The sequence below is a fragment of the Eleutherodactylus coqui genome, chromosome 12 (genome assembly GCF_035609145.1).
Source record: "Eleutherodactylus coqui strain aEleCoq1 chromosome 12, aEleCoq1.hap1, whole genome shotgun sequence".
Taxonomy (NCBI): domain Eukaryota; kingdom Metazoa; phylum Chordata; class Amphibia; order Anura; family Eleutherodactylidae; genus Eleutherodactylus; species Eleutherodactylus coqui.
The window spans coordinates 66,583,435-66,607,667 of NC_089848.1; the positions used below are offsets into that span (position 1 = coordinate 66,583,435).

At 42.7% G+C, this 24,233-nt stretch overlaps 1 protein-coding gene across 2 annotated transcripts in view; it reads left to right on the top strand.

Annotated features, from left to right (window-relative positions):
- Positions 1 to 24,233, top strand: part of HDAC9 (histone deacetylase 9) — a 508,513-nt gene that overhangs the window by 464,046 nt on the left and 20,234 nt on the right. For both annotated transcript variants that reach the window (XM_066585479.1, XM_066585478.1), the window contains 2 exons: positions 1,849 to 1,964; positions 10,126 to 10,248. In XM_066585479.1, coding sequence (XP_066441576.1) covers positions 1,849 to 1,964; positions 10,126 to 10,248 — 239 coding nt within the window. The remainder of the gene's footprint in view (positions 1 to 1,848; positions 1,965 to 10,125; positions 10,249 to 24,233) is intronic.

Here is a 24,233-nt window from a genome sequence, read left to right on the forward strand (position 1 = left end):
GCTGCAATGGTCATGTATGTAACCAATCCATGTGACTGCTGCAGTGCTTAAAAATAAAGGACTGTTGCAGTGGTGAGCGGTTGCAGAGGTTTTTGTTTTCTTCATGTACATGTCCTCCCACTACCACCAATGTTAGGGGTACTTTGAAAACCACTTTAACACCTTAGTGATGGCCAATATGCCATTTTACTGATAACACTAATTGGCTTTAAACATGTACATACAAATTTGTAAGGTTGTGGCTTGGCAGACCACCGACAGCCAGGCTCCTGCTCTAACCACTAGATGCAGAGAAACCTCAGATTCTGGCAGTTTAAACCCTTAGATGCCACAATCAACTGCAACATGTAAGCCGCAAGTTATACAATACATTATATGCATCCTAGAGTGGTGCCGTAAAAATATACAACTCGTCCCACAAAAATCGCGCCTTCACATGGCTGTCAACGAGTTATGGCTTTTGCAATGGAATGATGAAAATCCCTTCATCCTTAAGGCACAAAATAGGCTTGTTGCTAAGAAGTTAAAGCCACCATCCAGCCCTGGATGAACAGAGATGACCAAACTACTTCTCCGACTGCCTGATATACACTGTGCATTAGTTTCCATCGTTAGTCTAAGACAATGCATGCTGCTTTGATTGGCCAGTGCTGCCTACATGAGCACACCTGCCAGTCAGAGCAACATATATTGTCTTATACTACCAATGGATACTACTACAAAGTGTGCATCAGGTAGTTAGTGAAGCCATGTGACCATCTTTGTTTGTCGAGGCCCTACCATCTTCCCTCACAAGTGAAACACTGGCTGTATACCTCTACAGTTGGCTGTCCGCTGATTGCAGTACAGTTTTTCTCTAGCTCCCCCTACTGTTTGCCCACAATCACTCCCATTAGTTTAGGACCCCAATATTAGTGAATTGCCATGTGGACGATCTCTACTGCCCCGTGCCAATAGCTGAGATGATGTTGCATTGAAACCGGGTCGTAGAAATCAGTCAATTAACAATTTACTGGTAATGTGGTCCGATACTGATGGGAGCCATTGCAAGTGAACTAAGGGGTGATAAGCAAATAAAAATGTGGTCCAATCAGTGAAGAGCGCTCTGTAAATGTATACAGCGAGTTTGACTTGTGAGAGGACATGACAGGTTCTCTGTAACAGCTAGAGTCTCCTGTCTCACAGATATTGTCATATTATGCGATGGTGTTATATAAAACAGCACCCATAATGCCCTGATGGCCCATATTGAACTCCCTTGACCCTGGAGTTGTCCCCACCATGTTTTATATTACAACTTGTGTGTGGGACAAATAATCAAAGAGCTGCCTGTCCCAAGGTTGGGTGTAGCAATGTGACCTGCCAGAAAGGATCTCCAATCTAATGTTTGTTATGGGGCTCTTTCTTCTCTCTATAGACCCCCGGCTGGTGGCCTACTGTATATTTTCCCAAGCACACTAGCAGCCCGGAAGAATAAGACCATCAGTCTCCATTATTAAATTTCAGACTGTGACATAAGCTCTTTTTTTGCATTTGGCAATGTGGAAGAAGCCCATTGGGATAAGTGCAGCAGTAGTAGACTTTATATCTCTCGTCAGAATATTTTTGAAGCCATTTTACCAGCAATGCATATGAATTTGGAGAATACACAGACTCCTTATTGGGTGAGGCTGGATCTGGTACACCAAAGTCCTTATAAACTCACCACTGTAGCACCAACTGAATAGTGGTCATGGGGAAGGACAAATCTTTGCACTGCGTGATAAGCCTTATGTGAATTTCTCTAGTCTTTCTGTAAGTGTGATATATAGTCTATGCATTTATCAAGGCTGTTTCATTGCATTCTAGAGTCTTCAGTCAGCAGCAGCTCTCCAGTATCAGGACCCAGTTCTCCAAATAATGGTCCAGTTAATGTAGGTGTGGAAAACGAAAGCTCTGTTTTGCCAACCAACTCTCATCCTGAGGTAGGAGTTATACATTGTGTCAGTGGTAACTTGTACAAAAATCCATGAATTTCCCTGATGAGTAGTAATACATCGACAACCTTGGAGTTGGAAGGGACCTCCAAGGTTTGGACCCCATGACCCTGAAGGCCCCTTCCAACTCTACCATTCTATGAACCTAAGACCAATGGCGGGGGAATGTTCACGTGCAGTTTTTGTTCAGGTTTTGAAGCCAAAACCACGTTATACCTATGTGTAGGAGAATATTAACCCTTTCCAATCCACTGTCTGACGTCTAAAGACATTCTGATTAAAGGCTGTACAGCTCTGATGTCGGAAGACGTCCGGCAGGGTATTCTTACTGTATATTACTGGCCAGTCTGTTGTTGGGGGCCTCTACAGCATGTACAATACCGCAGTACTGACTCTGGCCAGCAGGTGGCGCCCTTGTATAATGGCAGAAAGAGAAAACCTCCTAGGAAACCCTGAATCTAAAATTGGATTGCAAAGGGTTAACGGGCAAGAATACCGCTAATGAAAACAAAACCATTGAAATTAATGGTTTCGTTTTGTCCCGTCATGCAGCCGTGATTATCATGGGTTTTTGAGCATGGGACGCAACCCCTTCCAGATTTAAATGGTTATTTAGTCTAATGAGTTCCAGATGTGTTCTTATTCCCACAGAATTGCGCTTTTTTCACGCATCTTTTGCGCCCCCGCCCCCACCCATAGATTTCCATCGGGACCTTTAGAGCATGATTTAGGGATGAGAACAGACTCATTGAAATCAATAGGTTCTGTTCCCTATGTATTACACATGCACATTTTGCTCATGCACAATTGCACTCACATAGAGTCGTGTGAAGCTGCTCTCACAGCAGATATTCTGGTGCAGAAAATCCGCAGCAAATCCCTCTTGCATGCCTATACTCTATAAGGGACTATTCAAACAGGACAGAATTATCCGCAGGTGTGGCTTTATCAATTTAGTGTGGATTTTATTGCAATGTTAAACTGCGTAACGCATTCTGCAGAACACTTTCTGAAATGTACCCTGTTTCCCTGAAAATAAGACATACCCTGAAAATAAGACATAGCATGATTTTCCAGAATTTTTGAGGATGCAAAATGATTTTTCAGGCTTTTTGAGGATGCTTGAAATATAAGCCCTACTCCAAAATTAAGCCCTGCTCACAATTAATTAAAAAGTCAATTTAAATAGTGTCCAGGCAGCTATACATGTAAAAAAGTTAAACCTTTTTGAACAAAAATTAATATAAGACACTGTCTTATTTTCGGGGAAACACGGGTATTAAGTTTTTTCCGCAGACGTTAATTGCAGATTTACATGTCCCGTATGTTAGAAATCTGTAACAACAATTCCACAAGACTTCGTAATTCCACTGCAGAAAGCTTTTCTGCTGTGGAATTTATTCTTGCGGTTTTAAAGTAAAGACGCGCGGATTGCAACAGGTGCAGAATACAAGCCCCACAGGGATAACATTGTGATGCAGAAACATCCACGCAGATTAAACCTTTTCCATGTGAAGGTTTCCTTAAGGGCTCATTCAGACGGGCGTTTTTACATGCGTTTATTCCCTCGTAAATAAGATCGCACTGTGCACGTAAAAAAAAACAAAACGTGTGACTACATCCATTGCCACCCATATGTTCCATCTTTTGTAGCTGCAAATTGTATGCGTATGTAAAATTTGGACATGTGACTTTGAAAAGCATCGGTTCTATTAGATGCGAATCGCAAACGCACAAAACATGCGCAGCAAACAGATGCCCATCTGACTGAGCCCAAGGGCTAGTTCACATGAGCATCAATTCTCAGCAAAGTGTACCACGCTAAAAAACCGCGACTAACCGTGCCGAAAATTGGATGAACAAAGAATACCCGCGACCAAGTCGTGGCCATCCTTTATGATTTTATCATCCATTCACATGGCTGGCAGTTGAAATAACGCTGCAACCCCAAAATCCCTCTGTTGGCAGGACTACTTTAATGACTTTTACGTGCCTCAATTAGAGGCACCTGTCCTTATTTAGCAGCGCTCGCCACTGCTAAACTCCCTCCACCTCCGATTCTTTGAGTCTATGGAGCCTCCAGCGTTGGTCCGTCAAAAGATAGGACAAGACCTATCTTTTAGGCCTCATGTCCACGGGCAAAAGAAGAATTAAAATCCGCAGCGGATTTTAACTCTTCTCCTGCCCGCGGATCCGCATCCCATAGGGATGCATTGACCACCTGCGGGTAGATAAATACCCGCGGATGGTCAATAAAAGGGATTTTTTTTAAAAATGGAGCATGAAAAAATCTGGACCATGCTCCATTTTCGTGCGGGTCTCCCACGGGGACGGCTCCTGCGGGCTTCTATTGAAGCCTGTGGAAGCCGTCCGGATCCGTGGGAGACCAAAATCAGAATTTACTCACCTGCTCCGGATCTTCCCTTCGCCGCGGCTTCATCTTCTCTCCGTCGCGGCCGGATCTTTTCTCTTTGGGCGGGCGCATGCGTGCGGCACGCAACCGACGTGCCCTGCGCATCCGCCGAGCCGAAGAAAGAAGATCCGGCCGCGACGGAGAGAAGATGAAGCCGCGGCGAAGGGAAGATCCGGAGCGGGCGAGAGGTGAGTTAATTCTTATTTTTAGCCCTCATGTCCGCGGGGCAGGAGGGACCCGCTATGGATTCTCTATGGAGAATCCGTAGCGGGCCTAATTTTCCCCGTGGACATGAGGCCTTAGCGCAACAAGAAATTTCGCCATTGAGATAACAAACTTATGCCCTATCTTTTGATGTTTTTGGCATGTCAAAAAATTGTTTGGCTGAAGGAACCCGTAGGAAACCATTGGTTCTAATGGACGTGCCTACTTAGCGTCAAAAACACGCTCGCGTGTTTAGCATGGGGGCCTTGTGTGGCACAGAGCATTAAGGCAACAGAAGCTCTCCCTCACAACCTGAAGGCTGTGAGTTCAATTCCCGCGTGGTAGCCAGCTCAAGGTAAAATGAGTACCCACCAGGGGACTTTATCTTCACACTCTGAAGTGATAATATGAGTAAGTCCTCTCTAGAACAAGTTCTGCTTGATGTGATTTCTCCAGTGAAGGGAGCGCTGCGTTTACAGAATTGTTCATTTTTATGATATTAATGACCATTTACAAATAAGGGTCTTCAGGTTTCATCGAAGTGTCAAAGGAATTCCCACACAGTTGTGCTGCAGGAAGGATAAAGTACCTTTTATTACTCTTCCAGAACAAATCTAATTCCAGTCATTGTGTTGCTACGACATTTATGCTTCCAGTAAAAAACTAAAATTGCTTGTACAGCAAAAAGTTTAGGTCACCAGCAGGACATAGCCGGAGCCTCAGAAATGTCTCCTTCCAGCTTTCCCATTCATAAGAAATTAATTGTTTGTGAACTGTGATCCTGAGGGCAGGTGTTTGACCCCTGTCCACTGATTAGTAGCCCCCTGTGGAGGTCAGAAGAGAAATAATGTTACACTGATAGCTAACATGTGGCTTTATCTTGTAAGCCTTTTGTATAAGGAACCAGTGATGTCAAACTGAAGTAGGAGAATGAAGACATCATTACTGCACAATTAGTCAATTAGGAAGCGACTGTTCTGTAATGCTGCAGGTACACGATAATCCAGTCCTGTAGATCTCACCGGCACGTTGGGCATCCAATAATAGTCAAACTCCATATTAATAAAAGGCGTCTTTACTTGCATTTATCAGATTTCAGGCTGACGGTGCCTTAGAGATTGTGGTTTTGCATTTTCCATTACTTTGGGTGAAATTCATTCTATTTTCGCTGCCAGCAGGAAGCCAAATATTTTTCTGCCTTGCATGATGAAGATCCAAATCTTTTGTCTATTTTTTATGTAGCATTCTTTCTGCGGTTTGGATCCTTAAATAAAAGTCTTTTGATGGCAGATGAGATCAAACTTAGCTGATATCAGCTATTCAAAGACTTAAGAATATCCTAGGCTGAGGAGATTTTATAATCAAATAATGGTACCCAGTATAAGTGTATACAGGGGCAACCAAAATGATGCAATCCCCTTCGCAAATAACGGTAGGTGCCAAATTTATACATTGTCAGCTGGCTGCAAAAAAACACAAAACAATTTAAACAGCTCAATGCAAGTGGTTTCTCCAAACTAAACAAAAAATGCCACTTTTGATGACTTCTGGAAATATTCAACCCCTTCATGACAAGTGTCTTATATTCTTAGTAGAGCATCTTTTCGCTGTTATGACCTGCTGCACACGTGATGCAGAACCAGACACCGGTTTCTGACAGCGTTCCTGAGGATTCATAGCCCATTCTTCGTGGTCAATGGCCTCCAGTTTACTAATAATCTTAGGTTTGTGTGCTGCAACAGTCTTCTTAAATCCCACCGATGATTTTCAATGGGGTTCAAGTCAGGTGACTGGGAGCCACTGCAGAATTTTGCAGGACTTGTTCTGAAATCAACATAGACTTTGAGGTATGCTTGGGATCATTGTCATGTTGGAAGGTCCAGTGATGCCCAAACTTCAGCTTCCTCAGAGAAGGCATGATGTGTTCTACTAGAATTTCCTGATACTTGGTTGAATCTGTTTTGCCCTCCATGTGTTGCAGTTTTCCAGTGCCAGAGGAAGTAAAGCAACCTCAGTGTATCATCTAGGCACCACCATGCTTCACTGTAGGCAGGGTGTTCTTTTAAGTCTACATTCCTCCTCCTCCAGCCATGACATAGGCCAAGGACTTCTTTAGACATCTATGATCTTGTCCCATTTTGTGGCCATGAATATCACAAAATGGGCCAAAATTAAACCATTTATTTCAATGGTTTCATTTTCACAATGGAGATTTTAGTGCACATTCCTGCTTTTTATTTTCAAACTCGCGAGCAATAGCGCTGTGGAATATGTTGGCGCTATACAAATAAAGATTATTATTATTATTATTATAATAGTCAAAAAAGAACAAAACGATGGTTCGTGCCGTAACGCACCCGTCTGTTTAAGCCCCAACTGCGGATTTTAATGCTGTTTTGAATTCCTCATTAAAATCTGCCCATTTGCAGAGCAGATTTTGGTGCTAAGTATTCCCCAGGATGGTAGACTCCACAACACTGTTGTGGTATAGTACGTCTTGTTTGAAAGTTCGCCTAGGGACCTTTCACACATGCAGAATATTTCCACAAGACGCAGCCTAATCTACTGCTGCGAATATCAGCTCTACATTCCACATGTTTAAATGCAAATTTTAGTGCAGAATTTTCTGCGTTTTAGGGCGGATTTAGACAAGCGAGGTTTTGTTCCCTTATTCTACCATGATAATCACAGCCGCATAACGCGACAAAATCCAGCGAAGGGCAAGATCTCCCCTTCGTTCAGGCGTAATTACGCTACGTACCAGAGAGCGTATTTGTGCCTGCAGCCATTTGGATAAGCCCTCGTTTAAGCCTGATGCTGGATCGAGCATTGATATTGTCGAGTAACTGATTACTCGACCGTTCACCATGTGGAGAGAGAGAGAGAGAGAACGAGAGAGGTGCTCGGTTGAGTAATCAATTACTCGACAATATCAATGCTCGATCGGGCATCAGGCTTAAACGAGCATGCTTGCTCATCTCTACTTCCAATCATCTGATCCTCAAGCCCGTGTCCGGGCAGCCACACTGGACGTCTGCATTGGAGTCTGAATCGAAAGTCTAATAGAAGGCATCGCTGCCGTTTATTTTAATGGGGGGTGGTGCTTTCTGTTACATTTTCAATGTGGACATCCGGTTTCATTACAGTGACAGCAGATCAGAGGATCAGTTGATCGGCCTTGATCCCAAGCGGTAGACCCCACTATTGATGACCTATCCTGACGGTAGGTCATTAATAAAAAATTCCTATATAGCCCCTTTCATTTATAAAACTGCTTTTAATCAATGCTCTGACCCCTTTTAACAACCCGCTGTATATTCAATAACCAAAAATAGACAAGCGGGGCATTTCTCCTCATGTCCGCTCATAAAAATAATCTCCCCATTAGGACTTGTGATGCATTTTTTTTTTTTTTTGCATACGAACTATAACAATGTGCCACCTAAGACTAATAAAACGGTTAACAGCTCCCATCCATCCTGATGGGGAGGTTGTTTAGTGACATGTAACAATGAATGACTAGTTCCTTGATTTACTATAAATACAGTAATTTAACACCTTTTACTACTGTGCAACCTTTCCTTGTTTATCATTCCACCCTTGGGTGCACACAAATGTCAAAGCGAAATTTATGAATCCCATCTCATCTGGTCCATTCCTGCCTGAGACCAGCCATAGGCTGCATCTGAGAAGAACCCTGGTCCACGAAGGTTATATTTTTGAATAACATCCTGTATTTTGGTGTTACCCCGCTCCTCACTGACAGCTATGCATTAGCAAAATTTATTTTCTCAAGTTAATTGATATCCCAGATTTATCCATTACAAAACCAGCAGCCCTTCCAACCTCTACATGCTTGACAAGTTATTATATTTACTTAGTGAATCCTATGTGTACTGGATACTTCTTGGAGGTGGTCTATTATCGCAGACCCATATGCTTTCTGTTTGGGGAGTAAGCAGTCACTGTTGTCATACTGTTACACGGGGTATTCTTTTTCATTGATGTGACTCCCTTGGGGATAATATTAGGCCATAGCTTCTAATTCTAATGGAGGCTGTGTGGGTCTTATGATGAAGTAATTCAGAAAAGGCTAAAATACATAGTGTAATTTAAGTAGGATTGTGAGACCACATGTGGAAATTATATGGAAGTGTCTTACATGGCAGGACTAAATTGATTTCCAGGAGCTGAAAGATAAATTATGAACACAGTAGCCAAATTACTGTATTTCTCCAGTAAAAGAGTGGTTTTTGTGAGTCAGTGCCATCATTTAGTCCAATATATTTAAATAATTGGCCGGCTACAAATAGCCGTCACACAGTTGCATTCTAAGGTCGGCACTAGCAGTGTTTTACCCAACTGAGCTAAGATCACGATTGGGAAATTAGGTTATAAACTCCCTTTAGTAAGGAACTACTGTGTTGTATCCATAAAGGAGTTGTCCTAACAAAAGTTTTGATTCTAGAAATATGCTACCTAAGTCTAATTGGCAGGGGTTTAAAGGTGCTTTGTTACTTAGAGTACCTCTACACGGGATGACTGTTGGGTGCAGAAGAACCCAATAGTTGTCCCAATGGCTATCACTCCTGTGCCTTCACACGGGAGTGATAGTATTTCAGTGAGTGGAGGTGGAGTGCACCGGAGATTCCTTCAGGCCACTATTCATTATCCAAAGATGAACGACTGCCTGTTTACACTGAGTGAGAAGTCGCTCAGTAGTCGTTTTGTTTCAGTAGGCTGAAATGAAGTGACTAATGAACAATTTCTTGCTCAGTATCCTGTTGGTTCCCACACTTACATGGGATAGCTGTAGCTTAAAATCACTCATTTGAGTAATTTTTTGGCTGATAGAAGGCCCATGTAAAGGTACCCTTAGTCCACCACCAACCTGGCTTTCACTGGGTGACCAGATGGATGGCCATTATAGTCAATGGCTGACCATTCTGCTGGCCAGAAAAGTCAAGTGGAGCCAACTAGAGACTAACTGGTACAGCTTTTCCCTAGCATTAATGCCACATGGACTCTATGTTTCACATTGCATACAGTTTTATTTTCTGTTGTTGCTCCATAACAGTCAATTTTGTCTAGTAGTTAATGGAAGCGATACCTGTTCTATGTATGGATGTAGCAAAGTTTACCTGAACACTAATAGCTTGCTGAAACACGTTATCTTAATTCAACAAAAGCCATTGAATAGCTATTGAAAGGCCATGAAAAAGTTCTGTGCCAAAACACGTAAAGCGTCATGTTAAACTTTTGCTACATCTGTGCCAGTGTTTTTGAATGCATTTGGCTCGAGTAGCATAAAGAAATCATTTGCACATTATGTACAGTACTATGTTTTCTGTACAAAAGTGAAATCTACAATATTGTATATGACTCACATCTATACGACTGGAGTGAATGAAATTGCGGGAATTTCTGGTGTATTTAAAGCCACATGAAATTTTTTTTTTTTATCTATGTAGACATTTTAATACACCTAGCAATGTTACATGAGATTAATGCTGAATATTGTTTTTATTATAGCATTTTACCTCACACCAACTTCTTCTACACCATGAGAAGTCAATGAATCTGTTAAGCTTATACACATCTCCGTCATTACCCAACATCACCTTGGGACTTCCTCCTGCTGCTCCTCAACTCAATGTAAGAAGCATGTTTAATATAAAGTGAATGATCAGACTGTAACAATTTGAGAGCGTTTTTTCGATCATGTATTATATATATTTGCCCTCAACTGAACCTAAATCAGATCACTTTGGTGATCCAAGTTCATTTTAGTTGTATGTAGTATACTGGTAGTCCATGCAGCTGGCATTGGGGTCCATGAAGAAGTGGTTAAAGGCTATGGAAACCTTTGAGAAATGAATGAATGAAAAATCAATACACACATATCTCACTAAGTTCCTGCAGAAAAAATGCACTTATGTTTTGTTTTTTTTGCATGAGTTTTCCTTCTTATGTATTTAGAAAACCTCATACTTGGATTGCATTATCCCCTACATTCATGTTTGCAGTTTGGAGGCATTCCCGGCACTGGTCAGCTGGTCTTTCTCATGAAGGCGCACAAGTTTAGATCCCACTCGCGTCTTCTCTTTTAGAGATTATGTAGAGTAACCATGCACACTCAGTATTACACAGTTAGCTCTTATTCACATCCGTATTATGCACATATTTTTACGTGCATAATATGGAGAGTGTAACCCCTCATTAAATTGTATTGTGTTACTCAGACGTGTTTTTCACGTTCATATTTTAAAGATTTTGAAGGAAGTCCTATTTTGGTCTGTATTACGGACCTAAATTTCCCATTGAAGTCAATAGGATTGCATAAATTTGCAGTGAGTATGCATGATTCATTGAATTGCATTAAGACAAGAGAACTCTATGGGACCTTCTTGCATCTTTTTTTGCGTGTATGAAAAATGCAGATAATACACACATAGAAAAAAATGCAAGAAGGACCAAATGTCCAGTAAATATGTACAGTTCCGGTCTTTGAAAGCACTGCGTATTTAATGGACCAAAACTGTATACGCCCGTATGAATGAGCCCTTCTATTTCCTCTATCTCAACCTCTCTCTGTGAGTAGCTGCGATTCGTTCTCTTTCACTCAGAAAATTCCCTCGAAGTGAATTACAGCCCTCTGTAATAGTAGCTTTCTCTGCTCTCTGTCCTCTTGATCTCCTCCACCATCCTCCAACACTGTCACAAAGCCTCTGTATAGACAATGAATGCCCATTCACAACAAGGGAGCAGGCTAGGGGAGAAGTCAGTCCGTTTTATCTGACTGGCAGAATTAGCTAAGATCTCAGTCCTTCGGTCTGCAACGCCTTGAAAATAATAGAAGCATAGAAATCAAACAATCAGAAATTTTCAATGAAACCCAATTGCAAAAAGTCTTCATTTCCAAAAGCTCATTGATATAAAAAAAAAAAATGCAATGGTGTACATATCCTTTAACGTTACACCATGTCATCCCCCATGTGTTGCGTGGACCTAATCAGCAGAGACACTGTAAGCAAAAAGAAAGAAATGGAAGGTCAAGGACAAGAGTGAGGGGGAATATGCTTTTGATGACCCGTATAGGTGTGAGGGTTGTGTGGGTATCGGCAAACAGGAGGGCCCCTCTTTATGTATGCCTCTTCTATGACATGCAACAGTGTTGCAATAAAATGTTACATCTCGTAATCTAATCTTCAGCGTGTCATGTAGTTTCTGTTTCTTTTGACTAAACGCAGGGCATCTGCAGCCAGAAACCTTTCAATCACAGTCTACTTCATCAGCCAGTAATCTTTCAATCTTATTTTCTCTTTTAGCCAAAGGCCCTTCAATCTTTTCCGTTGCTCTTAAGTGTATATTCTGCATTCCCTTTCCAGCCTTATTGCAAGACTCTACAGCAAGCCATGACACCTATATCATTCCCTGCGCACCACTGAGTGTAAATCTATATAAACTCTATAGAAAAGCAAACTGTACATTTATACTTCAACCTTCCACTTTGGAAATGAAGCTGGACAGTCTTGACATTTGAGTAATTTGTGGATTTCTAACCACACATTGAAACCAAAAATATAAAACGCTTAAAACTCCATAATCTTTTTACAACCCAGCTCAAACGTTTGACCTCTCGAAGTCCATTGAAATGTTTGATGAAGTCTAAATGTTTACAGCAAGTAACCTTGTGTATCAAAGACAGGCTTTCTGTGTTCCTAAACATTTAGTGTAGCTGTACAGATGTTGCAAAGTTTAACTTAAGACCTAATGCGCTAAGAAAAGGTTTGTACCACAGTTTACTTGCCCTGTCAATAGCTTTTCAATGGCTTTTGTTGGGTTAAGAGGGTTTTCTGAGAACCCCTGACATTGGTGGCAGTGAGGGGACACACTGCTGTGGTCTCTGTTTGTTTCGGGCTGTAGCAGTTACCTGGGGTTGCTAGATGTGTTGTTCAAGCTCTTTTGAAGAAGCACAAAGAAACGGGCAACATTGAGGGGAATAGATGCAGTGGTTGGCCAAGGAAACTTGGTGCAGCAGATGAAAGACACGTCATGCTTCCCTTTAAAATCGGAAGATGTCCAGCAGTGCCATCAGCTCAGAACTGATAGAAATCAATGGGACCAAGGTACACCCATCTACTAGAGATGTCTGACCAGAAGTAGCCTTCATGGTTTCATGGAAGAATCGCAGCCAAAAAGACATACCTTTGACATAGGAACAAGACCAAGTGATTCAACTATACATGAAAACACAGGAAATAGAGTGTAGAAAAATGGCAGCAGGTCCTCTGGACTGATGAGTCAAAATGTGAAATATTTGACTGTAACAGAAGGTAGTTTTTTCACCAACGGGCTGGAGAGCGCTACAATAATGAGTGGCTGCAGGCAACAGTGAAGCAGAGGCGTAACTTGAAGCTTTTGTGCCCCATTGAAAAACTTGTAACAGGGCCCCCAACTATAATGTTTTACTCATAGTACTGGGCTTCCTATATGAAGTAGAGAGGCTTTAAGGGTCCTGTCCCTGGGTGCAACCACATCCCTTGCATCCCCTATAGTTATGCCAATGATGGTGAAGGTTCCTTGCAAGTTCTGGGCTACATTTTAGGAAATGGAGTTGGGGATTTGGTCAGGAATAATGGTGTTCTCAATGCTGAGAAATACAGGCAGATACTTACCCATCATGCAATAGCATCCAAGAGGCATCTGATTGGCTCCAAATGTTTTCTGCAAATGGAATAAATCCTCTACAGTGCCACCTATTGAAAGGCAGCATTCCTTCAAGTCAAAGTCAGACTTTTTATACAAGCCTTGTTACAATGACCGGGAATTACAAGCAAAGCCAGACTCCATGTACTTATTTGCATATTACCCAGAGGAGCGTGCATGGCCATTTGAGTCTCCTCACTTAGTTTATAGTATATAGTTGCTCTCCCTAAGGAGAAAAGAGCGTTTCTGACAAATGTTTTCTGTAGCAGGACAATGACCCCAAACATCAAGCCAATGCCATTAAGAACTATCTTCAGTGTAAAGAAGAACAAGGAGTCCTGGAAGTGATGATATGGCCCCACAGAGCCCTGATCTCAACATCATCCGGTCTGCTGGGTATTACATTAAGAGACAGAAGGATTTGAGCAAGCCGACATCCACAGAATATCTGTACATAGTTCTCCAAGATGTTTGGAACAACCTCCCTGTCCAATACTTTCAAAAACTGTGTGCAAGTGTACCTAGAAGAATTGATGCATATGCCAAAAGGATACCCTCTTGACATAAGCTTGGCTAAGGGCATATTGGCGTATACTCTACATTCTTTTCTCTATCTACACAGCCCCTATTGGACAAACCATCAGGAGATTTGGCCTCCAATACCACCTCTACGCTGATGACACCCAGCTATACACCTCTTCCCGTGACATCTCTGCACCTTTCCTCCAAAACATCACCAACTGTCTGTCTGCTGTCTCTAACACCATGTCCTCTCTCTACCTAAAACTAAACCTCTCTAAAACTGACTTACTGGTATTTCCACCCTCCACTAACCAACCTCATCCTGACATCTCCATCTCAGTGTGTGGCGCCACCATAACTCCTAGACAACATGCCCGCTGCCTTGGAGTCATATTTGATTCTGATCTCTCTTTTACGCCCTACATCCAATCTCTGGCCCGAACATGTCAGCTGCACCTCAAGAACATCGCAAGAATCCGCTGTTTTCTCACTGTGGACACGCTAAAAACGTTTACTGTTGCCCTCATCCACTCCCGGCTCGATTATTGCAACTCGTTGCTGATCGGCCTCTCCTGCACCAGACTACCCTCTCCAATCCATCCTGAATGCGGCAGCCAGGCTCATCTTCCTGTCCAGCCGCTACTCGGACGCCTCTGCCCTGTGCCGGTCACTGCACTGGCTGCCCGTTAAATACAAAATTCAATTTAAACTCGCCACCTTCATCCACAAAGCCCTCCACAGCGCAGCTCCCCCCTATATTGCCTCCCTCATCTCAATCCATCAACCAGCCCGGGCTCTCCGCTCTGCTAACAAAACCAGACTGAGCGCCCCTTTAATTCGAACTTCTCATTCCCGCCTCCAAGACTTCTCCAGAGCAGCACCGGTCCTCTGGAACGCACTACCAAAGGCTACCCGAGCAATCCAGGACTCGCAGAACTTCAGGTGTGCTCTAAAAACGCACCTCTTCAGGGAGGCATACTGAATTCCCTAAACAAACCCCTCTGTACTCCGCCTGATAACATGCTCCCTGACCTACTGACTGCAATCTCTGCTAGCCATCATAAACCGCTCCTGCAGTCATACTGTTTCTGCCGTCACACGGCTAAATGTCTGACCATTGTCTATGTGTATATCACCCCTCACTCTCCACCTCGCCATACAGTGCACATCTCCAGCCCCTTTACCTTCTGTATCCCCCCATTACTTGTAGTATGTAAGCTCGTTGGAGCAGGACCCTCACCCCTATTGTTTCCATCAATTGATTACTATGTAACCGTGGTTCTGTAATGTTTGTATTTTTGTCTTTCTGTATCCCCCTGTCTATGTAAGCGCTGCGGAATATGTTGGCGCTATACAAATAAAGTTTATTATTATTACATTGGCAGGTTTTCCCAGCATATACAATGAATGTGCACCACAAATAGTGTAAACTTAACCTAAAGAAACTTTTTGAGGAAAATATAACAATAACTATCGAAAACCACATTAGTGTTGCACCATGAAATAACCATAATGTGATATTGGACTACAGACCACTGGAGTAAATTACTATAGAAGGAAAAATACGACAAAAACAAGATATGTGAACTATTGATTATAACATTTTGAAAGCTCTGATGTCATATGACACAAATACAGTAGTTGTATATGTTTTCTTTTACACTTTGCACATATTACATATTTCCTCTGCTTTAGTATTTTTGGTACAATGCAGTGCAATATAAACTATTACAGCCCATGTTGTTCTATATGTAACGGAGGGTTTACAAGAAGCCCACTCCAAAATCTATTGGCATATAATGCATTCATTCTAGTTGAGATGAAGGGTGATGAATGGAGGGGACAGGTCAGGGAGTGGTGGGAGTAAAACCACCGACCAGTAAGGAGAGGTGGCCGGACAGAGAATACATCACAGGTAGAACCGCACATCCAGCATTTAGTTAACCTTTCGGTTGTCATCACTGATAGATTGGAGGAAAGAACACAGATGTGTAATCCTGATGCGCTGCACAATACTCATTAAAATTCTTTTCTCACTGGACAACTGAAAAATGTGCAGAGAGCAATAAAGTAAGTGCCCCCAAATAATTCATTAGGAATACTGCATAGTAATCACCTGGTTTTAACTGCCCTGGAAAAGATTTTTGGGGCATATTAAACACTTTTTAATAAATATATATAAAGTATGACTCGACAAAAATAATGTCCTTGAGTTAAGTTGCATTTTTGCCCCTGTAGGGAGTTATTACCTATCTTTCCCAGGGGTCTGAACAACAAATCACCAGCTTCTGTGTCAGTGCTGATTTTTCTTGCCACCTCCCAGTCCTAAGACAAAAACTATATATATTGCACTGATATGCAGTACTCTGCCAGAACCAAAAACCAAGCTTGTAACATTAATACAGTACCAGAGCCAAGCTCAGTATATACGGTATATACAGCACCGGAAGCAAACTCATAACATCAACACAGCACAAACCAATCTCAACAAACAGATACCAGAACCAAGCTCATAAGATAAATACAGTAGAAGAACTAAGCGGCTGTGTTACAGTGGCACCAATGGGCTGATAGCAGCACTTTGGAACATCGGAAGGGAGGAAACAGAGTTGGGAGGAGGATGACTCATGTAGCTCCATACTGCCATACAGAGGAAGAAGATAATCTGACCAGGCAGATTATAAGGGGGTGGGGGGATTCACCCCAGCCTACATCTGCCTTCTGCCCTCCCTACAAGCCATTGGTCACACATAGCTAAGGCTGGCCATGCTGAAAGACTAGGTAGATATGTCAGTGCACAATTAGCCCTACATGCCATGTAACAGCTTAGGTAATGTAAGACTAGACTGAGTAGGACAAAGTAAGCAGTAATAATTACTGGCAATTTTTGCATTTTTTCAACTAAAAGTAGCGGGTAGGCCTCATCAATCACATCACAGTTCTCAGACCCTTGTACTGCTTTAAGCATGTGGTACTTTTGAAGCCCCACCAGAATGTATATCAAAACTGGTGTAACTATAGGGGATGCGGTTACACCCGGGCCCAGGAGCCTTATGGGGCCCATAAGGCCTCTCTACTCCATATGGGGAGCCCGGTACTATGAATAAAGCATTATAGTGGGAGGCCCCATTACAGATTTTGCATTGGGGCTCAGGAGCTTCAAGTTACGCCTCTGCGTTAAGGGGTTAAGAGAAGTCGAGGGGCCCAAAGATAAACTTTTGCACCCGGGCCGATGAGCCTTTAGCTATGCCACTGATATCAAGTAAAACCAAACACAAGCGGAGGCGCTATTGAGGAAGAACTGGCAAATATTGCAAACGAATTAGAGACTCCGTTAACTAAATAGCTTCATGTCTATAGAGGAGATCGCTGTGTGCACTGATTGTATTATAGATAACAGTCCATGGTCAAATGTATATACACAGTCCATTAACGCATAGCATGGATCCATATATATCCTAAGTCCATCCAATAGTTGATCTGCCTTGTAGTCTACGGTCATCATTTAGTAAATACAGGTTTTCCGCAGCGGACCCACCTCATCAGGCTATACCCTAATAGAGTAATTATTATAAGCAGATGTGCAGCCATATTGGTTGTCTAACAAAAAAGTATAACAAATGTAAGCATTTTTTTAAATACATCTGCATTTTTTTTTTTTACATTTTCTTTGAAGCATTTTTTCCCAGGTTGAAAATGACCCCCTGCAATAAGAAAAGCCTTTACAGCATGTACATCATCGGCACTTGTACGCTAATTGACAATGCTTTTTAACAGAAATGCTCCAAACCAAGCTTTTCATGTGGGATGTGGTCATCCAGTCTTAAAACAGCCTTGTGAAATATTGCCAGCACATCAAATGAAACATATGGATTGTGTTTTATGTCCTCCTGGTAATAGCGTCTGTGATATTAGTTATTGGAGAGCCATAAACCGGACAGCCGGACGGAGTCTTCCAACCAGCGCTCTATAACATTCCATCTCATCTGTTCTCCTACTGTAGGTCTCCACATGCTCAGTGATCTTTATGGGCTCAGACGTTCTGTTCTACTCAATGCCAATGACTAAGCGAATACAATTCAGACCAGTCATAGACCTTTTACATGGCCCAATGGTCATTGGGTTCACCCAAACACTTTTTTGTCGGATCATGTAAATATGCCCATGGTCAGCCAATATACAAGAATGTTCTCGTTTATGGGTTGATTGTGTCTTTTATGAAGGCATTTAAATGCTCACTTGTTGATGCATATCTCTGAGTGTAAAGAGTTAACCAATAATAGCAGCATAGGGATGAACAATCATATATCGCCTACAGGACTTCACTAGAGCAGCACCCATCCTCTGGAATGCTCTACCCCAAGGCATCCGGACAATTCCCAATGCACGAAATTTCAGACGTGCCTTAAAAACGCACCTCTTCAGGGAAGCATACCAAATCTCCTGACCTAGTCCCTCGCCCCTCCCTATGGTGCTCCACCCTGTTTGCCTTCTGATAAATGATCTGTACATAAAATTTCCTACTGCCTGTGTTCCCCACCCCCTGCACCTCCTGTACTACCCTCAACCCATTTGTGTCTAACCCAATGTATCTCACATTGTAATTGTTGCAATTGTTGTATTGTTTTGCATTTATCCATGCCTGAAAGCGCTGCGGAATAAGTTGGCGCTATACAAATAAAGATTATTATTATATATAACAGCCTACATCCTCATACTGGCCATCCTCTGCCATGTGTAAACAGCAATTAAAAAGTGTTGATTGACCTTCTTTGTCAACTGGCGCTTATTACAATGGGGTGATTCTTGACCCATTTAAAGAACCCTTAGAACAGATGATTGATGGTCCCTAATGACCACTGATCGGAGAGGTAGAGTGAATGGGAGGGGTTTAAAGCATTTGACATCTATCATTATTTTAATTGCTCTAGAAAAAGGAATACTGAACCTACGGCTTGCGCCGCTGCAGGTGGCAGCCCACCGCCTGCCTGTACGATCAGTTGTTTTTTTGTGCGACAGTCCCTGAGTCTGGCGCCGGCTGCAATGGAGCTGCAATGAGCGCTTTCCATGGACATGAATGAAAGCGCTCATTGGTTAATACAGGCCTCTGTTATACACTTATGTTTGTGTGGTAGAAGCCTGTATTAAGCAGTGGCCACTTTCCTTCTTTGCCAAGGAGAGTGCTCACAGAACGCTGCCTGTTGTAAGAGGGAAATGGGAAAAAAGACTCAATTCTGCCAACTTTGGGGGGGGGGGGGTATTTTTTTCACAGCGTATACACTGGGGCACAACTGAAATTAAAATTTTATTCTAAGGGTCAGCACAATCACAGTTATACCAAATTTATATAGTTTTAGTTTAAAAAAAAAAAAATCTTTGGAAAAGAATAAAATGATGTTCTGCCACCATCTTCTGACAGTCGCAGTTTTTTTTTATTTTTCTGTTGATATAATTGTATGAGAGCTTATTTTTTGCAGGATGTCCTGCAGTTTCTATTAGGATCATTTTAGAGTTTGCATGACGTTTGGATCGCTGTTTATTCCGTTTTTTTCTTGGAGACATCGTGACCAAAAATGTGCAATTTTGGACTTGTACACTAATGCAATAAGACGTTATCTAAAAGTAGAGCACTTACCCTGATGAGGGTGACCCCACGTCAGGAGCCTGGGGTGACCCTTACTCTCCCTAATTAGTAACCAGATATCATGTTTAATAAAAAGATGTGAGATTAGCACTCCAATAAAGGGTGGAGGAAATGGCAGAATGTGGAAAAAAAGAGAGGAGTAAGGTAGAAATCACCCCAGACGTAACCAGACCCTAAGGAGAGGTCACGGTTCGTCTAATGATCCTGGATAGCAGATAAGGTCAAATGTTGCTCCAAATTACTGGTCCAGAGGACATCCCAAGGACAAGGAGAGCATCACAAGGTGGCTCTAGGCAAAAGATTACCAGAGGCAGCAAGCAGCAATATAAACACAAGAAAAAAACCTTGATGCTCCAGTATATTTGGACAGATAGATAATAGGTGGAAGGCTGACCTACTTTGTAGGGGTGTCAGTGATGTTGACACCCCTAAAGTCCTGGTCGGCGTGTAGAGAGTCATATATCATGTTTGCTATGGGTAATAATAACCAAGGATATGGTATAGATGGAAAGAAGCAAACTAGTCCGGAGACAAATGCAACAACACTCCAGAAAATCCTAAACACCAAATGGACTTATTTGCTAATGGAGCAGCACAGGAGCCATCAACATGACCAGAAACACCTACAGACTAGAAGTATAATTAGCGTCCCCCATGAGGAGGAATTGGAATAAATGTGCCTCCCAGCCGACCAACCCAACCACACACCCTCAGAGAAGTGGTCATGTTGGTGTCCAGTGCCAAAATGACAGTGAGCATGAGTCAGCATGGGGATCACACGCCGTGACATCAACCTTGTTCCCATCTGACATGGCTGGCGAGCCACGACTAGTTAAAATATTGTGACTACCTATATCTATGATATGCTGATAAGTTTTATATAGTGCACATTTTTAGCTCCATACCTATTTGACTAATGACCTCCATCAATATTTGGGAAAAATTGACCAAACCCACTGATTTCAGTGGGACCAACCAACTCACCTACGACAGATATCGGGGAAAAGAAGGATCAGACACACTGAATTCCACGCCTGAATCTTTTGTTCCCCCTGAAGCCACCACCAAAACTGGGGTGACTTTCTGCACTTTCTGTACTGGAAAACACATGAATGGTCAACTTTCCTAAACATTCATGTGTATTGAGAAGTCGGGAGACTTAGCAGTTGGCCAAATGATTGCTCACGTGTCGGACACAACTATAAGATCTTATTCACACGAGTGCATTGTGCAGAGAATCAAACCCATTGTTTTCAATCGGTTCATTCACACGAGTAATAATAATCTTTATTTATATGACGCCAACATATTCCACATCGCTTACAAAGCAGGGGGAACAGGAACAAAACCATGGTTACATGTAGTAATCGCTTGATGGAAACAGTAGGGGTGAGGGTCCTGCTCCAACAAGCTTACATACTACAAGTAATGGGGTGATACAGAAGGTAAAGGGGCTGGAGATGTGCACGGTATGGCAAGGGGGAGAGTGAGGGATGCTATACACATAGACAATGGTCAGACTTAAATAGCGGCAGAATCAGTATGGCTGCAGGGAGCGGTGGATTGCGCCTAGCAGGGATTGCAGTCAGTAGGGCATGTTATCAGGCGGAGTACAAAGGGGTCTAGTTTAAGGGATATGGTATACCTCCCTGAAGAGGTGCATTTTTAGAGCACGCCTGAAGTTTAGTGAGTCAGGGATTGCCCGGATAGTTTTTGGTAGTGCGTTCCAGAGGATTGGTGCTGCTCTGGAGAATTAAAGGGACGCTTAATTTGATTTCATCAGCGGAGTGGAAGGCACTTTTGCGTGTATTTCAGGCATGCAAAAAAAATACACAATATGCTCTATTTATGTGTGCATTTGCACACCAAAGGCACCATAGGAGCCTATGGGGGTGTACAGGGAAATAGATAACACCAGGGACCAATTGGGCTGTACGGCTTTTTCAATCATGGCGCAGCTGTGTCCCGCAGCAATGTGAATGGTCCCTGGCAGCACAGAAAGTGTCGATACATGTGTAATAGTGTAGCCTGCCCAGTGCAAAACATTGCTATATCGTGTGCGTATCTGCACCTATGCTCATGGGAAGGAGCCCTCAGAGCTTCAACAGACGACCATGTTACTCCACAATTTTCCTGCACGTAGCAAGTAGAACCCATTGATTTCAATTGGTTCATTCTCACATCTTTATTTTGCACCTGCGAAAGCAAAAAAAATTGGACCTGCTCTATCTTGTTCTTGCTTGCACACCACAGCGCCCCATAGAGGTCTATGGGAAGTGCACAAACACGGACATCTGCCCCTGCGGGTATGTGCTAAACGCTGTGCATACCCGCGATCAGCGGCTCAGCGTTAGGCTAATTTGAGTGGTGCCTGCAAAAATATGCTCATTCACTGTGCAAAAAACCTACACAGGAGCAAGCATATTACATAACATGCACTTTTATGTGGCCCATATTCTTCTATAGACAGATGCTGAACTTTTCTTTCTAGTTCGTCCTACACCAAAAATCATATATTTTCTCATCTTTATACAAGAGGGTTTCTGGGATCACATTTTTCAGACACATACGTAAAGTTATAATATAAAATTCCTATTATCCTCTGTCGCGGTTTCCTTTCCCACTAGTTGCTGTCCACAGGCACGGTATCCCTGACTCAGAGCAACTACAGAGCGGAATCACAACAGGGAATATATTAGTATTTTATTGCTATATTTTATATGTGTTTGCAAAAAGAGAGAGAAACACGAACCAATAAAAAAACAAAAAAACAAACTCGGGACCCGGGGGTTCCACATACAAAAATGCTCGAGTCTCCCATTGTAGTCAATGGGGTTCGTTACTCGAGTAGAGCTCTCGCTCGCTCATCTCTAATTGTTAGACAAGCGTTCTAAAATATTGGACATTTCCATCCGTGAGTTTGTGCTCAAAGTCCCAACTATATGAAAACAGAAGAGGTCAGCTGGGAGTGATACCAATGGACGTATGTTGTTCTCCCGTCCAAACTAAATAACTACTGTGGATTTATTATCACTTGCCCGGAGACCAGGTAGAAGGGAGTGAGAGCAAGAAAATATCTGTCCTTCTTCATACTTAAACTCCCGGTGACAGCAATTAATGGGTGATGAGATCCAGATCTGATTTACTCCCCAAACAAAATAAGTACCTTAACCATCTGTTTCCCTGATTCATAATGCCCTTATTCATAAAGCCGGTCACAGTCCTATTAAATGGCCACACTTTGATTTCTTAGTACATAACATGAGTGCTTAGATTTTATATGGAATTATAATGTTACTACGGTAATATAAAGCCCGTCCGACGGTGACTGCGAACCAAATATGTAAATATCCAGGAAACTAATTCATTAGGCAAAATGGTTACAATGTAACACATACACAAAATGCTCAGGACAAACCAACGTGGGGGTCCCTTTGCGTGTTGCCCCACTGGTCTACTTTTGTAGACACTGATGGACTTTTTCCAAATCCTCCGCAGGGTTTTTCTTTTATTCCTAGCGCAGCTTATTAAAATATTTCCCGATGCGAGGATTATATTGATCACCAGATTAGAGTCGGGAAGGAGTTTTCTCCCCTAAATGGGGAAAATTAGTTTCTACCTCATTGGAGTTTTTTTTTTGCCTTCTTCTGGATCAACATTGGGGGGTAATACAGATAGTCCCCGACTTGCGAACATTCGACTTACGAATTTCGGAAGATACGAACTATCTGTACAGCACAGTATGATGTAATGCTATGGCATTACATCATACTGTGCAGGGACCGGACAGGCTTCTATCAAGCCTGATAGAAGCCTGTCCGGTCACATCGCGGTTGCTGGGCAGCCGGGGGCCTTCTGAAAGGCCCTAGGGCTGTCTATGCAGAGCGCCTAGCAAGCCGTGCGCTTGATGGGCACTCTGCATAGGCAGCCCTGGGGCCTTTCAGGAGTCCCCGGCTGCCTAGCAACCACACAGCGTCCCGCGATCTCATCATGGGACGCTGTACAGGCCCCCTGAACGTCGGGTGCAGGCTGTTTCTTACAGTGGGCACCCGGCGGCAGCAGTTCCGATGAGCCGTGCTGCTCGTCAGAACTGTTAACACTTTAAATACCGCTGTCAGAGCGGTATTAAAGGGTTAACAGTTCCGACAAGCGCCACGGCTCGTCGGAACTGCTGCCGCCGGGTGCCCGCTGTAAGAACAGCCGGCACCCGACGTTGTATGGAGCGGGATCCACCCGCGATCCCCTCCATACAACCATTTGTTCGACTTGCGAACAAAACGGACTTGCGAACGGGCTCCCGGAACGGAACCTGTTCGCAAGTCGGGGACTAACTGTAGACTGAAATGGATGAACATATGTCTTTTTTCAGCCCAACATACTATGTAATTTTTTTTTAGTCTGATTCTATGTATTTATTCACATGGCTGTATTTTCCATGACCTGTTTTTTCCGTTTTTGCCTCCATATTGCTATTATTTTCTGTTGCACAATACGAATCAGCATTTTCGCAGCAGAAAATAAAATATATGGAGGCAAAAAAAAACAGATCAAATACTGCTGAAACATAGTAATGTCATCTGTAACACATCTATAATATGCACCCTTATAGGGACATGTTACAATACGCTTATCTGGAAGTAGCCTTTATCTTACCATTGGCAGATAACAAGTCATTTACATTGACACCTTTGATCCCTGTAGTCAAAGATGGTCAGTCAATGAAGACTCCTATTAGTTGTGCTCCACTGCATTGTCACTAGGGCTT